General features: G+C 53.2%; 9 protein-coding genes across 9 annotated transcripts; 5 read left to right on the top strand and 4 right to left on the bottom strand.

Moving 5' to 3' along the window:
- The first annotated feature begins 508 nt into the window (after window positions 1-508).
- On the top strand, window positions 509-4,069 carry QC761_400220 (uncharacterized protein). The gene is made up of 5 exons (XM_062878306.1): window positions 509-868; window positions 928-1,817; window positions 1,944-3,043; window positions 3,109-3,269; window positions 3,347-4,069. Exons 1-2 carry the CDS (start codon window positions 760-762, stop codon window positions 1,755-1,757), a joined length of 939 nt encoding a protein of 312 aa, XP_062731709.1. The 5' UTR covers window positions 509-759; the 3' UTR covers window positions 1,758-1,817; window positions 1,944-3,043; window positions 3,109-3,269; window positions 3,347-4,069.
- QC761_400215 (uncharacterized protein) lies at window positions 1,813-2,740 on the bottom strand. The gene is made up of 2 exons (XM_062878305.1): window positions 2,182-2,740; window positions 1,813-2,128 (listed from the first exon to the last, which is right to left on the bottom strand). The coding sequence occupies exons 1-2, from the start codon at window positions 2,595-2,597 to the stop codon at window positions 1,936-1,938; spliced, it is 609 nt and encodes a 202-aa protein (XP_062731710.1). The 5' UTR covers window positions 2,598-2,740; the 3' UTR covers window positions 1,813-1,935.
- Window positions 2,982-5,200, bottom strand: QC761_400210 (uncharacterized protein). Its single transcript, XM_062878304.1, has 6 exons — window positions 4,829-5,200; window positions 4,688-4,772; window positions 4,077-4,624; window positions 3,513-4,020; window positions 3,330-3,453; window positions 2,982-3,260 (listed from the first exon to the last, which is right to left on the bottom strand). Exons 1-6 carry the CDS (start codon window positions 4,934-4,936, stop codon window positions 3,101-3,103), a joined length of 1,533 nt encoding a protein of 510 aa, XP_062731708.1. The 5' UTR covers window positions 4,937-5,200; the 3' UTR covers window positions 2,982-3,100.
- Window positions 5,019-6,188, top strand: QC761_400200 (uncharacterized protein). Its single transcript, XM_062878303.1, has 2 exons — window positions 5,019-5,851; window positions 5,903-6,188. Exons 1-2 carry the CDS (start codon window positions 5,446-5,448, stop codon window positions 6,127-6,129), a joined length of 633 nt encoding a protein of 210 aa, XP_062731707.1. The 5' UTR covers window positions 5,019-5,445; the 3' UTR covers window positions 6,130-6,188.
- Window positions 6,189-6,665: 477 nt separating this feature from the next.
- Window positions 6,666-8,195, top strand: QC761_400190 (uncharacterized protein). The gene is made up of 2 exons (XM_062878302.1): window positions 6,666-7,753; window positions 7,808-8,195. The coding sequence occupies exons 1-2, from the start codon at window positions 6,871-6,873 to the stop codon at window positions 7,993-7,995; spliced, it is 1,071 nt and encodes a 356-aa protein (XP_062731706.1). The 5' UTR covers window positions 6,666-6,870; the 3' UTR covers window positions 7,996-8,195.
- Window positions 8,196-8,456: 261 nt separating this feature from the next.
- On the top strand, window positions 8,457-10,897 carry QC761_400185 (uncharacterized protein). The gene is made up of 2 exons (XM_062878301.1): window positions 8,457-9,790; window positions 9,842-10,897. The coding sequence occupies exons 1-2, from the start codon at window positions 8,983-8,985 to the stop codon at window positions 10,660-10,662; spliced, it is 1,629 nt and encodes a 542-aa protein (XP_062731705.1). The 5' UTR covers window positions 8,457-8,982; the 3' UTR covers window positions 10,663-10,897.
- Window positions 10,898-11,303: 406 nt separating this feature from the next.
- QC761_400180 (uncharacterized protein) lies at window positions 11,304-12,616 on the bottom strand (the record flags this gene model as incomplete). The annotated part of the gene is given in 2 exon segments (XM_062878300.1): window positions 11,304-11,366; window positions 11,375-12,616. Coding segments are annotated over 2 exon segments (1,305 nt in total).
- A 1,785-nt stretch (window positions 12,617-14,401) lies between these two features.
- On the top strand, window positions 14,402-15,593 carry MAD2 (Mitotic spindle checkpoint component mad2). The gene is made up of 2 exons (XM_062878299.1): window positions 14,402-14,675; window positions 14,758-15,593. The coding sequence occupies exons 1-2, from the start codon at window positions 14,565-14,567 to the stop codon at window positions 15,364-15,366; spliced, it is 720 nt and encodes a 239-aa protein (XP_062731703.1). The 5' UTR covers window positions 14,402-14,564; the 3' UTR covers window positions 15,367-15,593.
- Window positions 15,571-18,560, bottom strand: ubp14 (ubiquitin C-terminal hydrolase Ubp14). The gene is made up of 3 exons (XM_062878298.1): window positions 18,145-18,560; window positions 15,901-18,073; window positions 15,571-15,844 (listed from the first exon to the last, which is right to left on the bottom strand). Exons 1-3 carry the CDS (start codon window positions 18,170-18,172, stop codon window positions 15,706-15,708), a joined length of 2,340 nt encoding a protein of 779 aa, XP_062731702.1. The 5' UTR covers window positions 18,173-18,560; the 3' UTR covers window positions 15,571-15,705.
- Window positions 18,561-18,562: the final 2 nt, after the last annotated feature.

Below are 18,562 nucleotides of genomic sequence, written 5' to 3'. Positions count from 1 at the left end.
TGTCGAGAGACATTGCGCACAATGAGTTCATCTTGCGGGCAGTACTAATGGATGCTGCACAGGTAAATATCAACCTCGGAATAGGTCTCCTTCTAGACTTGATTGTTGCTGCGAGTATTCCATCGAACAAGATACTAGCTAGCCAAGGACGAGTAGCTTACTGGGGGTGGAGCAACCGGCTGCAGTCTGGTAGGTCATGCGTCTAAATCGCGGATTCACGTCTAGTCTTTTTGTTTGCCGAGTAAATCTTTTGCGCTTTACATGAGTAGCTTTTAGCCCCTCTCTCAATTCAGGCATACAGGAACGGTACTAGCTTAAGACTGCTCGGGGTATTGAGGTTATAATACTAGGTACTTAACATGGTATACTAGGGCTGAGAATGATCCATATGTGCTCCCTCCACAGTATGCCTGTGGTGGAGTAAAGATCAAATAAAGTTTACTTTGGTAATATGGAACGATAATTAGGTAAGCAGAAAGTCTGTTGTCTCTTATCGCTTGCGGTATCTTCCACTTATCGTCCCGTGACCCCGTGCCGCGTCGCGCTTCCAAGCCACCCCGTCTAGTATAGGCAGGCAGCAATTTGACGGCGAGCCTCACGTACCTACCTTATCCAGGACACTCAGTTAATGCTGATACCACTCTGCCAAACCTCGCATTTCTGACTCGCAATCGCGGGTCCGAAGCCAGATATCGCACCAGACTGTTGGCGGCCTTGATTCGTTTGCATCCGCCACCCATCGCAATAGCTTGCTTCAGAATGCCACCCAAACCCAAGAAGTTCTACGGTGTCCGAGTCGGCATCGAGCCTGGTGTTTACGAGTCGTGGGAAGAATGCCAAAAGGTGATCGCCGTTAGTGGTGCTGTCCGTAAGCTTCTTCAACGTCCAGATCACCCCATCTGCCTTACTAATCCCCAGGTTCACCAGACAAGAGCTTCCTCTCGCGCGATGAAGCAGCAGCATGGGTGAATGGTGCGCCTGCGGCCCCCGGTAAAATCACTCGGTTCTATGCGGTGGCTCGGGGACACAAGCCCGGTGTATACACAGATTGGGACAGCGCGCAGATGCAAACGACTGGGTTCACGAGACCAGTCTTTCGAAAGTTCGACACGCGTGCTGAGGCGGAGGATTACCTCGGGGCCTACCCAGCTGGATCCAACCAAGCTCCGTCTGCTAAATCTCAGCCCACACGCAAACGTGGGCTTGAGATCGATGAGGAGGAGGAGGAGGTTGTGCTATCCAGGAAAAAGTCAAAGGCGCCCAGCACTGACGGTAAGATAACGATGGTATACACAGACGGCGCGGCGCCTGGTAACGGAAAAGCAGGCGCTTGCGGCGGAGTTGGTGTTTGGTTCGGTGCAGACGACCCACGCAACGTCTCGGAGCGCCTCGCCGGCCCACTACAAACGAATCAGCGTGCAGAGCTCACAGCCATCCTTCGAGCTCTTCAGCTCGTCGACCTTGATTCGCCCATCGAAATTCGTACTGATAGCCAGTATTCAATCGACTGCGTCACCAAGTGGTATGTCTCTTGGGTGAAGAAAGGGTGGAAAACAGCAGGTGGTACCCCTGTCAAAAACGCCGACCTGGTCAAAGCTATCCGGGACCTGATGGAGGATCGGGAGGCAAAGGGGACCATTACCATCTTGACCAAAGTTGTTGGACACTCTGGGGATTATGGCAATGATCAAGCCGACAGGCTGGCTGTTCTGGGAGCCCAACTGCCAGCCCTCGACGAAAAGGGCCTTGGGGAATGAATGCATCCATCATGCGCGAGACCACAGTTGCCTGCCAAAGTACTGTCGGAAGGGTTTGCGGTACGTTTCTTTGCGCTCCAGTTTACATACAGACTGGCCTTCGCGGCAGCTCACTTTTGGTCTCGCCCATTTCCTCCCATGAACATTGCAGTCTTTGCACCAAACATGGCTGACAGTATTAACCAGTACGGCCGATCATCTTCTCCACCTTGTTCTCCAACGGCGCGTGGGCGGGCAAGTCATGCTTGACGTTGTGCATGCCGCGTCGAGCATCTAGGGTGGGATCCCGTCGACGTACCTCCTCCGTGACGCCAGGTTCACGGAGGGTAACATACAGTGCTGCAAGTCCAAGAGCTCCCAGACCGGCATAGCTATCACACATCAGCATCGCCACAATCACCTTTCCACAGAACACCCGACTTACATTACGTTATTATCTGGATAACCCATCTCCTTGTCGACTCTCTTGATGGTCGCCTTGCTGGTATGCATCACATCGCCCATCTTGTCCTTTACCTGCCCTACCGTCTCCTGGGCCGACATGATAGTCTCGTCCATATCGAACCCGCGACCCGTGTACGCGCCTCCCGAAATGCTGGAAGCACTCAAACCTGAGGACTCGAGGGAGGGAGGGCTCGTCGACGGGGAGGCCTGTTGCGAGGTCGGGTAGTCGAAGACGAGATCAATGTCGTCGACTGGAGCTCCGCCACGAGGGTCATTGATGTTGGATCGCGAGGATGGAGAGGTTGCGGTAGCCAACCGGGCGGGGGTGGAGGAAACATAGCGAGCCGATGAGGATCGGTAGAAGGTTCGCAGAACTTGAGGCTTGGGAATTGGCATTTTGGTTCGTTTTGCAGATCTGATTTGAGAATGAGCCTGATTTGAGTAAGTAGCTACCACGACAGGATGGTGTGGTGACAGAAGGAAAGTCAACGTCAAGAGGCTGCCGGGAGAGAACTGGCAAAATTATACATCTGTGGACGCTTTGACTCGGCGCGTTGTTACGGTGCTGTGACGTATCGTCAGCGTCAAAGTGGAGGTGCTGGCCGTCAGAAACACTCGGGTCATGTCCTTATCGCATGATCAGATCGGATCACCCGAGAGACCGTGTGCCTCCCTTTCACTCTCCGACGTCAGTGTCCATTTGAAATTGCCAGTAACCAGCGCTGTCATTGATCAAGCCACCACAAACATCAAAATCAATGGCGAACGGCCGTGTCTAATGCCTGCCAATGAAGGCATGTCCGTCTCTATTCTTGTCTAGCGGGGAAGACGATAAAATTAAGATACAGATTCCGAACGTCCAACTATATCCTACCGGTTCTCCATGCTGATGGCTATGTCTACCAAGACCCAGGTTCGGGCAACTTTTGTCCTCCGGGGACCAATCTCTGGAAAACATGGGTTGGGTCATAAGCGGCTTGTACCTCGTAGAGGAAGGCGACATTCTCTGGACCATAGCTTGCGATAGCAGGTTGATCCCAGCCAGAGTATGTTAACATGCTGGGAGAGGTGAGGTCAGCACATTGATCTTTGAGATACCTAGGTAGACAGCCGGCAGGACAAGCTTACATGTACGGATGCCATAGGTTTCGCGATTTGGCAAGATCAATCATGGACTGAACAAACTCTGCATGGGCGGGGAGAATTTCGGCCGTGTCATCCATGCTGTCCATTGTCAAACCAAAGTACAGCACTGCCACAAGTCAGCATTACCACATCTGAATATTCGTCGAAGCAGGAGCCAGGTCATACCTCCCAAAGTTTGATTATTGGTCAGATTGTCATTCAGCCCCAAGACATTTGAGCTTTTCGAATAGCTGGCCACCAGCGAGTTCTGAGTGATGGGCATCACAACATGCAGGCCATAAAGCCCAGGGATGTGTTGCCATTGTTGGAGCCAGCTGTGATATGCGGCCCACACGTCGCGATACAAGTCGGCATCGGCATAGACAGTGAAGACACGCTGCTCTTGGACTTGACGATCGGGGAAACCGTCATGAAGTTCAAACGCTAGATCGGCGTATGGTCTCTTCTTCAACGTGCTCTGGGTGTATGGTGTGTCGACCCATCCGCGCATGATCTCTGGCAGCTCGTCAACAGCCCGATTGTAAATTACTGGGCAAAATGCGATGGTTTCGTTTGACGTCCCATTGTAGCCATACTGAGGTAGAACGTGGGTGAGAGTATCCTCGACGGCTTGGCGGGTGTGGTAGTCGTAAATTTGGTCCGTCACTTGGGGAATTGAAGACTCCGGATAGTACTGGCAGAGCGTTATTAGGGTCACTGGACATGAAAAGCGTCAAGTTTTCAACATACCACCACACCACCGTACACTGCACCTTCAGTCTCCACTGTTCTCAGGGTGGCATGCGTGACCACACCAAAGTTGTTGTTGCCACCTTTGAGGGCCCTGAAAAGATCGGGGTGACTCGTTTGGTTGGCGTTCACAACTGAGCCGTTTGCCAGAACAACCTCGTAGTTGAGGACATTGTCCACCGCAAAGCCTTCCCGGTTGAAGAAGTACGAGATGCCAGCTCCAACAGTGAGGCCCATGCCGACCTTCTCATAGCGGCCAATCATAGCAGTCAGATTGTGAGGGTCAAGGGCTTGGTAGATGTCTCTCATCAACAGGCCCATTCCTGCACGTATGGAACCAGCTTCCAAGTCCACCTCGGTCGTGTTGAGAAGCTTCATGGGCATGAGAACACCATCGTCGATGTTTGCGGCTTGGGGAATTGCGCTGTGGCCTCCTCCCTTGATGGAGAAGCGGCATTCGTTGGCCACAAAAAGGCCAACTGCCTGCGCAACCTTTTCGGTTGAGTCTGGCAGGAAGACACAAGATGGATTACGAATTTCAGTGGCAGCTTGAAACAAGTGTCAGATATGCTGGTCAAGGGTTGGGGCTAGATCAACCAAGTCAAACTTACACCAGAAGTCTTCATTCTCAAACGTCCACACATCAGTGCCTCGAGGCGAGACATCACCAGGAAAGGCTTGGGCAAGAAGTGCGCACTGTAAAGATGTTAACCCCTATCTCCGAGAACTGTGCTGCACGGAAGCAGACGTACACATTCGGGAGTTGGCGCTGCAGTAACCATCGAGAGCGGCAACACCGAATAGCCCCAGAGGGCTGCCGCTGTTGCACCGAGCTGTAGCAATTCCCGACAGCGAGCCATCTTGGCAAAAAGTATGAAAGAATAGGTAGGTAGGTAGGTAGGTACGCTGACGCAATGCCTTGCACAATGCAGTGGTAGTAAAAAGACCCCGTCTCAAACCAAGGAAAAAGACAGCGGAATTAGGGATTAAGACCGACTGTTATGATTGGCAGGGTGCTGATCATGACACGACAGAACAACATGATTCTCGTTCATATTCTTGGCCGGGGCCACTTTATATACGATGCTCGACCTGCTGCAGATTTGGACCGGAGTACAGAGAATTCCATCACCGATACTCTTTTCTCACCAAAACCCTGGATACAGGACTTGGGTTTCCAAATATCAACCAGCCGTATCTCATGCATAAATGCGGCACTCAAAAGCTCCGAAGGATCCAAACACAACCGCAGTTTGGTGCCTGTAAATCGCAAGCCACTTGACCTATTTTGAACAAGTCTCAGTCCCTTCCTACAGCTATTCGGTCATTGTTCTGACGTACCACCGACCTTTACCAAACTATTCCAGCGATGTTTGCCAAAAGCGCCCAGATGCAGTCCATCCTCACTGCCTGCCTCCCCCTGGTGGCTGCTGCCCTTCACGGGACTCGGCACGTCCCTCAGTTCGACCGCCACGGTCTCGAGACCACCGACTGCCAGATTCGCTGCCCAAAGTCTGCCCACCCCAACAAAGTGATTCTGCCAGCATTGACGCAAGCCAAGAACACCACAACGGGAGAATGGGAGAACACTCTCGAGTGTTGGTCCATCGATACCGTCGATCCGGATTTGACCGACATCGATATTGACAATGCCATTCGGCTGAACTGGGAGGGGGGTTTTGACAAAGCATATCAGTATATTTTTCATGGGGATAGCTACATGCCTGCTCATCCGGCTCCGGAGCCGAGCTTGATCTTGATGAGTGCAGGTATTGGTACGTTCTTTGCACACTCTTACCATGGCCTTTTCGCTAACGGTAATGCAGGAGATTTGCGAGTGCCTAGCGGCAAATGCCTGAGGGTAGGGGCAGGAGATGTCTTCTTCAGCGTTGGAACCCTTGGCAAACAGACGGCATGGTGGTCGGAAGGGACACTGGTCAGTGACTTTTATTTCAAGGATGGAAAGATTCCCTATCACGAGGTCGTAGAAGAGATAGATGCTGGCAATGATGCGGTTGGGGAGGGTGACAACACACTTCACTCTGAATTGTAGGCGACTGGAGAGCGGGATGATGGATTGGTTATCATGTACCTTGAAAAGCTTCAACATTAGATGCAGAGGAGGAACCACGGCTTCCCAGGTTAAAGCAAACAAAATTCTGGTTTAGCATGTGCTCTTGGCGCCTTTGATTTGAGCTGTGAGTCGATTTTCTGTGCTGCTCGAAAATTGTGCTATTGGCTACATGTAGCTAGTGTTAGCATCATCGAAGACCCTTCCCCCCCACCCCCCCCCCTCAATTTTTCATTTCAGCGGGAAAGTTCCCAAGTTCCCCGGGGGTTGCATAGAATCAAGACCGACACTTGGCGCCCAGCATGTCTCCCTGTTTTTTCATCTCGGTGCGTGAGAGAGGGAGGAATGTCTTGCCCCAGGGCGGCTGGATGAGGGACCTGCAGGATCGGCAACGGCTGGTATGCAACATGACATCAAAATTGTCGGACTTACCCTGACCCAGGGTGTCGGGTCCTGTAAAGACCGCCGCAGGGTCTCGTTATCCCCGTTCAGGGGAATGCGATGATCAATAGAACCACCACAGAACTCCGGTCCAATGCTCGTTGATGCCAGCCCGTACAATCAATTATGGAAAGCACAACTCGTATTAAACCCGCGCCGTAAACACGCTAGAACTGCCGAAGAAGACACTTGCTGTTCAACCGCTGCCACCCTAACCCTGAAGCACGACCAACCTTACCCACAATACCCCTGAACCCCTTTCGTGCCCACTTCACACCAGCCATGCGCCGCACTCCTCTGATGCTGGCCTCGGCCATCCGCTCCCTGCAACAACCAACATGTCACGATCTTAGTCTCAGCGTTCCAGTAACCTCGACCGTCCCTCACCATGACTTTGAGACCTCGGCATATTCGGCCGAGGTTCTCTACGCCCTTGCTACACGCCAAGTCCTCGTGACCAACACTTACAACATTTCTGCCCGGTACTGCGAGCCCGCTAGCTCTGTGGCCGCCTCAGACACGATCCAACTTTTAATTCACGGCGCGACCTTCAACAAAAACATGTGGGACGTGGCCTACAAACCCGAATCCTATTCCTGGGTGCGCCGCATGACGCAAGTCGAGGGCTACCCCACTCTGTCCATCGACCTCCCAGGTAACGGCAATAGTTCCTTTCCCGACGGATTGCTCGAATCGCAGACCCAAGTCTACGTCGAGACAGCCCACTCCGTTATTCGACAACTCAAGGAGACAAGCGTGGTTGGCAACCGACAATGGGACAAAGTCGCTCTCGTAGGCTTCAGCATCGGTGCCATTGTTGCGAACTCCCTTGCCCTACAGCATCCGGATGATTCTGACGCTGTAGTACTGCATGGCATCTCTTGGGACGCGACATGGATCTATCCCGCCTTCCTGGCTGGGTTGCAAGGGCCAGCTCAGCAAATTGACCCCGAGAAGTGGGGACATTTGGAGCCGTACTACCAGACCCAGGCCAACAGGGAAGGAAGGAGGGCTGCCTGCTTTGCGGGGAGCTATGAAGAGGGTATTGTCGAGTACGACTGGTTGACGAGAGACTTCGACAGTCTGGGAGCGGCCATCACATTTACCTATCACCTTGTTGACGCGCCAGAGTACAGAGGCCCTGTATTTTTGGGCATCGGAGATCGTGAGTTTGCTCCGAACGACGTGACTGATTCACCGTGCTAACAAAATTCAACAGAGGACTCGACATTCTGTGGCGGGCAGTACTGCAAACATCAGCCTTGGGATCTGTATAGGAAGTTTCCAGAGGCGACGGGGTATGATGTGAAGGTGTATCCAGAAACGGGGCATCTCATCTTGTATCATGATACTGCGGAGCAGTTGATGACAGATACCGTCAAGTTCCTGAGAAAGCATGGTTTCTAATAGGCAGAACCGAGATCGGCTGGAGACCTAGACTTGAAGACGTAGGAACTTATAACATGTGGTTGGGGGTGACATTAGATTGGCTTTTATACTACTTGCCCAGACATAGCTTCTTATGGTGTAGATGAAAAACAAAATAGAGTTTCATTTAGGTATTTACCACTTTATAGGCGCTACCTTGTATTCAGTTGATTGACCGTCTCAAAATCCCCACCATCAAGAAAATGCAACCCCAGTTGTTTTGTCATCCATCACTTTTTGCTGTTTTCTGATCGACTACCTAGTGCTCGGTACGGCTTAGTTCCTACCTCAGCTCGGTAGCGGGGAGTGGTTCGGATTATGGGCCGTGAAGGTGACCGCCACATCCCCACCATTGCGCCAACACAGGGTGATATCAAGAACTGAAACACCACATCCGAACTCTGGTTATCGTCCATCTCCCACAGATCTTCACGTGAGTGCGATGCTCACTGCATCTCCCGGGCCTCACAGCAGCATTCTCGCCCTCTGCGCGCATTTGTCCCCTTCCGGTGCATCTGCAGACCCTGTCCCGTCAATCTCACCAATCTCACATGTGCAATGCCATTGTCAGTGCTCTCCCTCTTCAGGCCAAGCGTCCTGCAGGTACCGCTCTCGATACAAGGGTACCACACCCCCGTTATCACCCCGACCCTAGCAGCCATGCAGGCCAAGCCAACACGCCCTCCTTTCGGAATAGCCTCTCTGGCCTTGGCGGACTCGCTTGATGCACCGATATCACCCGACGTCGCGTTGTCAGTCAAAGCCCTGCATCCCCTCACTGCTTATCCCAAGGCTGCTTCCCACCTACTTGGGTCATGCTCGTCACACTCCTTTCACTCGTTTGCTGCAGTTGTGTAGAACAGCACCGTCCACATTTGGCATCACTCCTTTGGCCAAAGTGCGGTTGTTTGGAAGAGGGATGATGGTAAAAGGTAGAAAAGACGACCGCGTCAACGACTCATAGCAATGCATATCCACGGTGGAAATCACGTCGGGAGCCACGCTGGACACCACAATCACTTACGTGCAAGGCAAGGAGGGTTTAACTGGGACTGGTGGTGCAAATGGTATCCATGGGATCCTCGATGTTCTAGTCGGACAACAAAAGGTGGTGGTGGTGGAGGAGGAGGAGGAGGATGGTTCAATGGTAGACCAACAACGACCTCAAAACCTTCGCCGACACCCGCTCCAACGCCAAAAACCTCTCCAACACCAACCCCGGTACCGGCTCCGGCTCCGGCTCCGGCACCAGCGCCTGTTCAGTCGTCCCCAGCACCGACGCCAACAACAGCAAAGGCGGTAGCAAACAACCCAGCAACAACACCAGAACAGCAGCAGCCGGCAACGACACGGAGACCGGCGGATGGGGGTGCAACAGATAAAGTTAATGAGGGCACACCAACAGCAACGGATAGAGGCGGGGTTCAGGCAGGGGGAGGTCAACAAGACTCATCATCGCCAACCCTTGTCCCGCTCGTGGGGTCCGCTCCTCTAGACCCTACACCCGACGACCAGTTTCCGGGGGGGCAAGGTTCTTCAGGAGGTGGACAGGATGGCGCGACTGCTGGCTTCGGCGGTTCAGCGGGTGGTGGACCGGGATCAGGTTCAGGTTTGGGACCAGGAGGCAGCGTAGGATCTGGAGGCAACGAGGGAAATGGAGGACACATCGTTCCTGGGTCGACGAACGGCACAATTGACTCACCGGGGACGCCTAACAATAATGGTTTGTCAACAAATGGTGGGCTGGGTGGCGGCGCCATTGCTGGTATCGTTGGTAAGTTTATCTAGTTTGGTATCATGCTGTTCCTTGACTAACGGTTTTAAGTTGGCTTGCTTGGTCTCCTTACCCTGGTTGCACTTCTTATTTTTTTCCTTCGCAAGAAAAAGCCACAGGCCCTTCAAAGGGTAGTAGAGAAGTTCAATGGCAGACCAGGAAGCTCCTATCCCGTCAGCGCTCATGGAGCTGAAGGTATGGACAAGACCTTAATCGCAGGAGGTGCTGGTGGCTCCGTGTCGGCCGCCGGAGCCGCGAGACGTAACTCTCAACGGCAGGATCAGCTACCGATGCAGCAACCCACGAACGCCCCAACACTGCACCCTGTGAACACCAACCTGCGCGCCAACCGGGTATCATCACCCACCAGAGAGTCGACGAGAAACAGCAACGCCTTCACTCCATCGCCCGTCTCTCCCCTCTCACCTGCCATGCCCGCCAGCGTGCTTGGCTCAGCTCCTCTTCCCTCGGCGTATCCCGTCCGCTCTCAGTACTACCAAGCTCCTCCTTCCAAACCAGGCCCCCTTACTCAAGCAGGCTATCCCGGAAGTTCACAATACGTCCCCCCATCCAACGCCGGAGGAGGCCTTCACGTAGCCCACGCAGCATCGGGCGCGCATATGAACCGAGCCAGCAGCGTCAGCAGCGTCAGCACCACCAGTGCTTTGAGCGCCATCCTCAACCCGGCACAGATGGTATGGCCTATGCCACCACCTCCCACGCCGCCAGTCAGCGTGCCAGACACACCTCCCGCGACGACTCGTAATAACAGGCCGCAATATGTTGATCTTTCGGCGCCTGGACAAACGGTGGTAAGAATCAACAAGCCCCCGAGTGTGAGAAGACCAAGGAGACAGAACTCGAACTATTGATGTTGTATGTGGCGCCGTACTCGTCCTTTTCCAATTCACCAACTATACTCCTTTTGTTTTTGCACCGAGTTGTCCCGGTAGCATCGCTGTGCCAACAACGTCATGTATACCACACTATCTGAGCGTAGTTTAGATTCATAATGCCGTGCCCTGGCACCATCGCCCCAACTGAAGAAATTGTTTTGAAGTTGTGGAAATGACCACCTACCCAATATATCCGGCTGCACCTCACCACCGCCAGAAGTCCACTCTTCCACCGTTGTCTGGTGAGACGAAGCGACAAGCAACGGGAAGATGAAGCCGAACTCCGGATCTCAGTTCCTTCCCGTTTTTAGGGACGAATCAGTTCTCCCCTCACAGGGCACTCAAGGGGCAAAGTAAACATGAGAAGCTACCTGGTACCTAAATCTGATTTGAACACATGAGGTTGGGTACCTGCCTCGTCCATCCACACACTTGACCTGAGAACATTACAACTGACCCGTGACCACAACTATCTATCCAACTGGGTAGCATGAAAGAAGAAGTCTTTGTAAAGAAAAGAAAGAAAAAAGGAGCATCTTGGCAAAAAAGACGCAGTGGCTCATATGATCAAGCCCTCGGTATCTGGTGGTATGTTCTGCTGACGGTACACAGGTACATCATCTGGTGGTGCTGGAAAGTCCCCACGTGTCTCGTAGGTACGAGCCCAGGCGTCCCATTGTTTGCACAAGTCCAATCGGTCTTTCTCCTTGTTGGGTAGTGGCGTGGGATCGTCAGGTTTGCCAGTACCCTTGCCAATTCCGTCGTCAGTCTTTTCAATACTCTCACCAGGGCCAACAAGTTCATGAAATACTCTCGGCCTGCCCCCAGCCACATACTTCAGCAGCACGATCCTTTGATCCGCAGTCAAGTGGCTTTGATTCCACTCTGTGCTTGAACCTGGCCCAGTCCAGGGGCTGGGCGGACGTGTTTGTGTGAGATGCGGAGGTGTCGATAGGGCCCCGGTACCATGACGATTCCCTTTCTGTGGCTCATTACCTGTTGACGTTGGCGTCTTTCCTGCTTCCTCGCCAGCCTCTCTATTGAGCTTTGTGGGCTGACGGTCAGGTGGAGGAGGACGGCCACGACCTGGAGGGGTCTCAGGAAGTGCGATGATGTAGTCGGATGTTGATGTCGGCTTTGGACCGGTTATTCTCACTTTGACAGTGCCAGGCGAGACTGGGATAGGGGGTGGAGGGGTGCGTCTCCTATTACGAGAGGGGGTGTGATGGGATGGCCATTCACCTGGCATGCCATGCGGTATGTCTAGGAATATTTCCACTGCATGCACCTCTGGATTCACTGTCTTCTTCGGAATCTCAACATACACTGGGGAGGAGGGTGACTCCTGGGTGGTAGACCGGCTCCGGGTCTTCGTCCAGAGGCTCCGTCTCTTACGGAGGACTCTGAGTGTCTCCTCCCTGACAGGAAGCCAGTGCGTAGCAAGATATTGCGCGTCCTTTGGAGATGATATTGGAGGGTGGGGCGAATGTGATGAAGCTGACCTTGCGGTGAAGCCGGGAGGAAGGGGGGGGTTCTGGTCGGGCATCCCCTCTTCGGTCGGTATAAAACCTGTGCCTGTCCGTAATGTATCGAAAGTAGCTTGCACACTCTGGATCACGGGGAAAAGGAAACGGCCCAGAGTTGTGCCTGCATGAGACGCAGCTGTTAAAAGACGATGCTCTGATCTCTCTAATCCAAAGCGGGTTCCCGGTTGCACCACGACCTGCCCAACGCGTCCTCGCCTCTGTGCCTTCCCAGCCTTTGACGCTGGGATATAACACACAAAGATGACTCCCAACCATACTCGCCATGTGGTCAAGACTCGATAGTGCCGCTTTCGAAGCCTCAAGTGCCGCGTACCCCATGAAACCTGGAGAATCGTACTTAGGAGGGCGTAGCCAAGAGGCCCGGCCATGATCTCTTCTACCATCTTGACGGAATCTATGACCACCTCCCAACCTGGATATACAAGGAGGAGGCGTGCGGCCTCCGGAAGCAGTGCTTTTCCCGTGTCGAGAAGGCGTGACGCCAACTCTACAAAAACGGGTTGGATGGTGAGTAGATGAAGAGTATGACAGACCGGCAGCCTGAATTTGAGTTCCGACAGGAGATGAGTGCCATTATGTCGGATGGAGGAGGTTGCCAATCTAACAAAGGATAGCAAGAACCTGCCTCGGGGAGAATCATCAACCGTGACATCTTCAGCTGGGTCAGGGGAACCCGGGGGGTCTGGCATTGGAGCCTTGGTGTTTGGCTTTGGGGTATCGACACTCAACGGAGCGGGGTCGACTGGACTGTCGTGACTTGGTGAAGAAGACTGTGTTGGGGGAGTGGGGCTTGATGTGGAAGAAGCGAAAAGCTTGATAAAGAATCGAAGAGGAGCATCCAGGCTGGATGGCGTAGAAGTAACTGGACCGGCTGGCGGAGGTGTAACGGGGGCGGATGAAATAGGGTCGGCAGGAGTTGATGGAAGAAAGACAGAAAGATTGGATACGAATGATGGAAGAGTTGTAAAGCTTTGTTCAAGTGCTGTCTCGAAGATTAATTGACGAAGGCGGGCGAGATTGTTCAGAAGAAAAGAGAACAGATCCGATGGAAATGGGGGACTAGTCGGACTTGTTGGACGCGGAGCAAAAAGGCCTGATGTGTTAAGACGAGGGCTATCTGGACTTTCTGGGGCGGAGGGAGAGCGTGAGACAGATTGAACAGAGTTACCAAGACTTGGTGTAATGGGAGCTGACGAGGAAGAACTGGTTGTGTGACTCAAAAGAACGCTACTGGATGGCGACGCAGATGTGACGGCTTCTGGTTTCGCGCCCTCCGGAACGAACTGGACAAACGCAGGGTCATCAAAGTCACTTCTCTCTAGAAACACCCGGTCATGAACAGCGCTTTGGTCGAGATACATGAGTTGCAACGGCTCGTCATCAGATCCCCAGTCCGGAAGGCGAACGAAACCCCAAGGTCTTAGATCCAGGTAGTCCTTGGGGGTTGGGCTAAATGATTCCCGACAGACCAAACACCCAATGTTCCTCGGGTTCGCAGTCGGAAAAGCTCAGTAGCACAAGGGAAAGCTTCCAGATCTGGGTGTCAGGATCGGCGAGTAAGAGATCGAAGATCCAGCTGTTTGCAGGATATCTCTGCCTCAAGAGATAAATGTGCCAATTCTCTGGATCAAGAGAATCGTCTTCTTTTGGTAGAATTTTCTAGTGGGGATGTGTGTGTTGTAGGACTTTGACGACGGATAGCCTCTTTGAGTTGTGTTTGAACTTGTCTCTTGCGGAATAGAAGGAGCTCAAGTGTCGACCACAGCAGATGTCCATGGATGACTAGGCAGGGAGTGTCCGACATTATAGGGGTAGAAATTCAAGCAGGTCCCACACCCAAACAGGGCCAAGTGATGAGAGAGACAGAGGGAGATAACAAAAAAAGAAAATGCTAAAGATAAAATGCCAAACATAATGGTGAGGCGGCTCACAGAAGGCTTCATTGTGAATGTGGGCCCCTGTCAAAACAGAGGAACGGGACAAAGAAAGAAAACGTGCCATGCTGTTTGAATCCTTTGGGTGGGTAGAGACTGTGAGCTGTTATAAAGGTTGTTTGGTTTGGTGATTTGGGTTTACAGCTACAGCGAAAAGCATGCGTTTTTGTTGGCGCTGGCAGTAGGGTTCCACAGTGACAGCCGGTTAAATCTCGGCGCGCTTCCCCCGCCAAAAACGGCCGCGCAACCCCTGACAACGCTGTTCTCTACAACCCAAAAGTAAACACAGCTGGCCGCGACCACCTCAACACCACATACCCATAGATAACGCACCATCATCACCACCAACGACATCGACTTTCCTCACGACAGCGACAACCAGCCATTAACCATCATCATGTCGGCCCCTCCCAAAAGGTCCTCCTCTTCCAGAGCAGGCGGCGACAGAGACAAATCCAAAGTCCACAAGCTCTCCCTCAAAGGCTCCGCCAAACTAGTCGCCGAATTTGTTCGTCGCCGCCGACCCCCTCCCACCCGCATATGCCCCCTTCCAGCGGTGCCCCAACTAATCGTTGTCTCTTCTAACCCAGTTCCAATATTCCATCCATACTATCCTCTTTCAACGCGGCGTCTATCCTGCCGAAGACTTCTCCGCTGTCAAAAAATACGGCCTCAACATGCTCGTGTCCTCGGACGACCAGGTCCGGTCCTACATCAAGAAAATCATGTCCCAGCTCGACAAGTGGATGCTCGGCGGCAAGATCTCCAAGCTCGTTATTGTCATCACGGACAAAGACACCGGTGAACATGTGGAGCGGTGGCAGTTTGATGTACAAATCTTCAAGAAGGCGTCCTCATCATCCAAGTCAAAAACATCAACCCCGATCGGGGACGAAAACACAGGGGAGGAGAGGCCAACAGCGACCGAGAAGGAAAAGGACAAGACCGAAGCTGAGATCCAACAGGAAATTGCGGCGATTTTTCGACAGATCACTGCGAGCGTCACGTTCCTGCCGCAGCTGAGCGGGAATTGCACCTTCAACGTGCTGGTGTATGCTGATGCTGACAGCGAGGTGCCCGTCGAGTGGGGGGACAGCGATGCCAAGGAGATCAAGGACGCGGAAAAGGTACAGCTGAGAGGGTTCAGCACGGCAAACCACAAGGTCGAGACGCTGGTCTCGTATCGGTTGGTGGAGTGAGATTTGCCATGGGCAAACATAGGGGCAGTGCATTCTATCTTTGCATTGGCCACCAGCGCTGATTAGGGATGCCAAGGAGTTGGGAGTACTGGGAAAGGTGGAAACATGGTCTTTGTTTTTATTTATTTACCTCTGTTGTTGTGCTAAACCAGACACTCACATTTATTTTAGCCAAAAAGAACAAGATACAGCAAATCATTGCGCATCCATTTCAGAAGAAGCATTCCGTTTCATGCTTCGCTGGTCCAAGTCTCCATGCTATCTATGGTCCCGCTCGTATTCCTCAAATCGCTGTGTCGCGTCTGTCAATCCGACTCTACGACAAACGCTCGCAAATTCTCAAACCCGCTTGAAGAAGTACACGTAGGCAAACTGCTTCATCTCCTCCACATCCTCCACCTTGACCACCTTTTCATCGTTGAACAGCACCCACGAGGTCTGCTCGCCGAGCTTCTTGCGGATAAAGGCAACGTAATGCCTGAAGCGTGTGGTTAGTATACTTTTATTAACGTAGCCGGTGGTAGAAAGTCTTACCCGGCATGGATACTTGTGCCCTTGTGGCATACAATAGACTGCAACTGAAAGTTGGCTGGAAGTTCTGCACTTCCTGCCCCCTTCTTGTCGTCAGCCGGTGCCGCCGCTTCCTCTTCATCCACCGCACCACCGTCGTCCGGATGGCTGAAAAGCCACTCAATAGCGCGCTCAACATCTCCATTGGTCTCTTTGAGCGCCTTGACTGCTCGTGGCCCACCAAGTCCCATGCTTTCCAACATGGCCAGCTTCTCAGGATCCGCCGCGCTGGCACATCCGCTGTCGCCACCAAGAGAAACAGGAACATCGATGTCGGGATCCTCCATGTGCGCAAACAGCCACTCCATAGCTGAGTTGGCATCCGAGTTACCGGTCGCATGCAGCGCCTTTTCGCAACGAACCCGCGGGAAGCCCATGCCTTCCAACATGGCGAGCGCCTCGGCATTCGGAACAAATGCCGGAACGTTGCTTGCCGCGGCAGCCTCGTCTTCTGGCAGCGCCTCCTCATCCGGTTGCTGACCCTTGGACAGATAGCTGTCCAGGGCAAAGGGCTCATCGTCAACAAGCACGGGAACATCTACTTTTACAGGGACCCAGTTGACAACCGCCATCTTGCGAGCATTGACCACGAGCACCTCGGGGAAGGTCTTGAACAAGGTGCGCTTGGAGAAGCCGTCCTTGTTGCTGCAAGCGGTACAGCCAAGTTCAACCACCTCTGTGGCTGTGAGATTGTCGAGGCACTCCTTCAATGTGACTGGCTTGTATTTGGGCTCTTCTCCTTCTTCGGCTGGCAGCTTTTCGAGTGGTACGTCGATAAAGATGCTGTCTTGCTCGTTGGAGCTGTACCGGACCTTTTTGCAGTTCAGGCACTGGAGACGCTGCTCAAGAACAAAGCGCATTGACTGGGTGGGGTCCGGGAGGCCTGACGGGTGCTTAGACCGGGTGATGAGTTTGATAACATGTTGCAACAGCTCAAACGCGTCTTGCTGGCGCATTGTGGAAAACTCGGCATGGCCCCGGCCGATAAGGTGCTTGAGCATCGATGGCTGAAGGCCCTTCTGGTGAGGAACCTCGGGCGAGTGTTCCGACACGGTGATGTCCGACTCTGGTTTGGAGTATCGCCCCGACAGCAAACCATCCGCGATTTTGCGCAGCTGGGTCTCAAGATCTTGGGCAGGGTTGAGCACGTCGGGAAGAGGTCCGACACCTGCACCATAGCGCTCTTGGAAAGCAGGAATGTCAAATAAACATTGGATAATGCTGGCCAGGTAACAGCTGTTTCCCAGGTTCTTCAGACCCGTCAAGCCAGGGCCGAACTGGGGGGTCAGTTCCTTGCCGTCTTCTGTTGTCATGGAGAACTCCCATCGAAGGTTTTGCTCAATCTGCATCTCGGTCAGGCTCTTCTCCGTCTTTTGACGCTCCGAAAGGAGAATGCCCCAGTTGGCAAGGTGAGCCCCAAGTTCCTCGTCAACACGCTCCTCGTCGCATGTGTAGCAGTAGACGTCAGCAGTCCCTTCAGGGGTGATCGAACCAAGCTTGACGGCAACTCCGTGGCCGGTTTCTTGAGAGTGCGCCAATGCGTGGGAGTTTCCACCAACGCCACCAAACTGAGCGCGTCCGCAGCCCAGGGCGCCACACTGTAGACACAGCCAAAGGTTCTCCTTCAAGTCACACTTGGAGCAATGGCCTAGATCCTGAGACTCAATCTGCTTTGGTGGATCTTGTTGCAAGGTCAGAATGTGCTCGCAGCTGGTCATCTCCTGCTCCCAAGCCTTAACCTCTTCCTTCTGAGAAAATGTGTTCGCCTTCATGACGCTGTCTACGATGGGGCCGATGGCAGGATCCTCTTTGTCGAGCTCGTCGAGGCCACACTCCAGACATTTCACCGTGGTCTTGGTCTCGTATCGATCGGCTTCCGTCTCGGCGGCGATGGCCAGCTTGGACATCTTGAGCGGTGGCTCATCTCGCTCAATCACCTTGCGGGTGCGGCGAATGTTAACGACCAAAGGATGGCCGTGAGAGGTGCTGTGGAGCTTGGCATGGTTGCGGTCGCCAGGGCAGCCACCGTTGAAGCATTTGAGGCAGACGTCAAGGCCTGCAGGATCGTCGATGGAGTCAAAACATTGTGTGCAGTCCTCGCGGTAGACCGGGTCGGATGGCCCTGGCTTGGAGAGGTCTACGTGTCGAGGGAGCTTGGTCAGTGATCACAGCACAAGAGACAACATCATCGAGGAGGGGAGAACGCACTGGCTGATGAGACGTGAGGGCACGCCATCTTTGTCGACGTAGACTGTTGTGGTCAAGCAACTGGTCGAGACAAACTGGAATCACTGACTGAACTTCTGGCCCGAATGAAGCTACCTAGGGTAAGGAGGCAGAGCTGAAGCTGGTGTTGGAACACAGGGCAGGCAAACAGTGGACGAGCAGGCAGCGAGTGAAGACGCGGGGTGGCGGGGCATCAAAGCTGCAGCTGACCAGCCCCAGCAAGGCGGTTGCTGCCCCGCCATGCGTCTCTGGCTGACAACGTTTACCTGTTCTACGGTAGCATGACCAAGGTAAGCTATTCGAATATCCTCTGTAAGATGGCCTACCGAGAAAACAGGAAGTCCAAACCATAGGAGGCAAGCTAGCATTCACTGAGCAACAAGTGATTTATAATAGCCAC

This window comes from Podospora bellae-mahoneyi, chromosome 4 (assembly GCF_035222275.1).
Source record: "Podospora bellae-mahoneyi strain CBS 112042 chromosome 4, whole genome shotgun sequence".
In the NCBI taxonomy this organism is placed as follows: domain Eukaryota; kingdom Fungi; phylum Ascomycota; class Sordariomycetes; order Sordariales; family Podosporaceae; genus Podospora; species Podospora bellae-mahoneyi.
The sequence above is the reverse complement of the archived record's forward strand: the minus strand, read 5'-3'. Positions and strand labels throughout refer to the sequence as shown.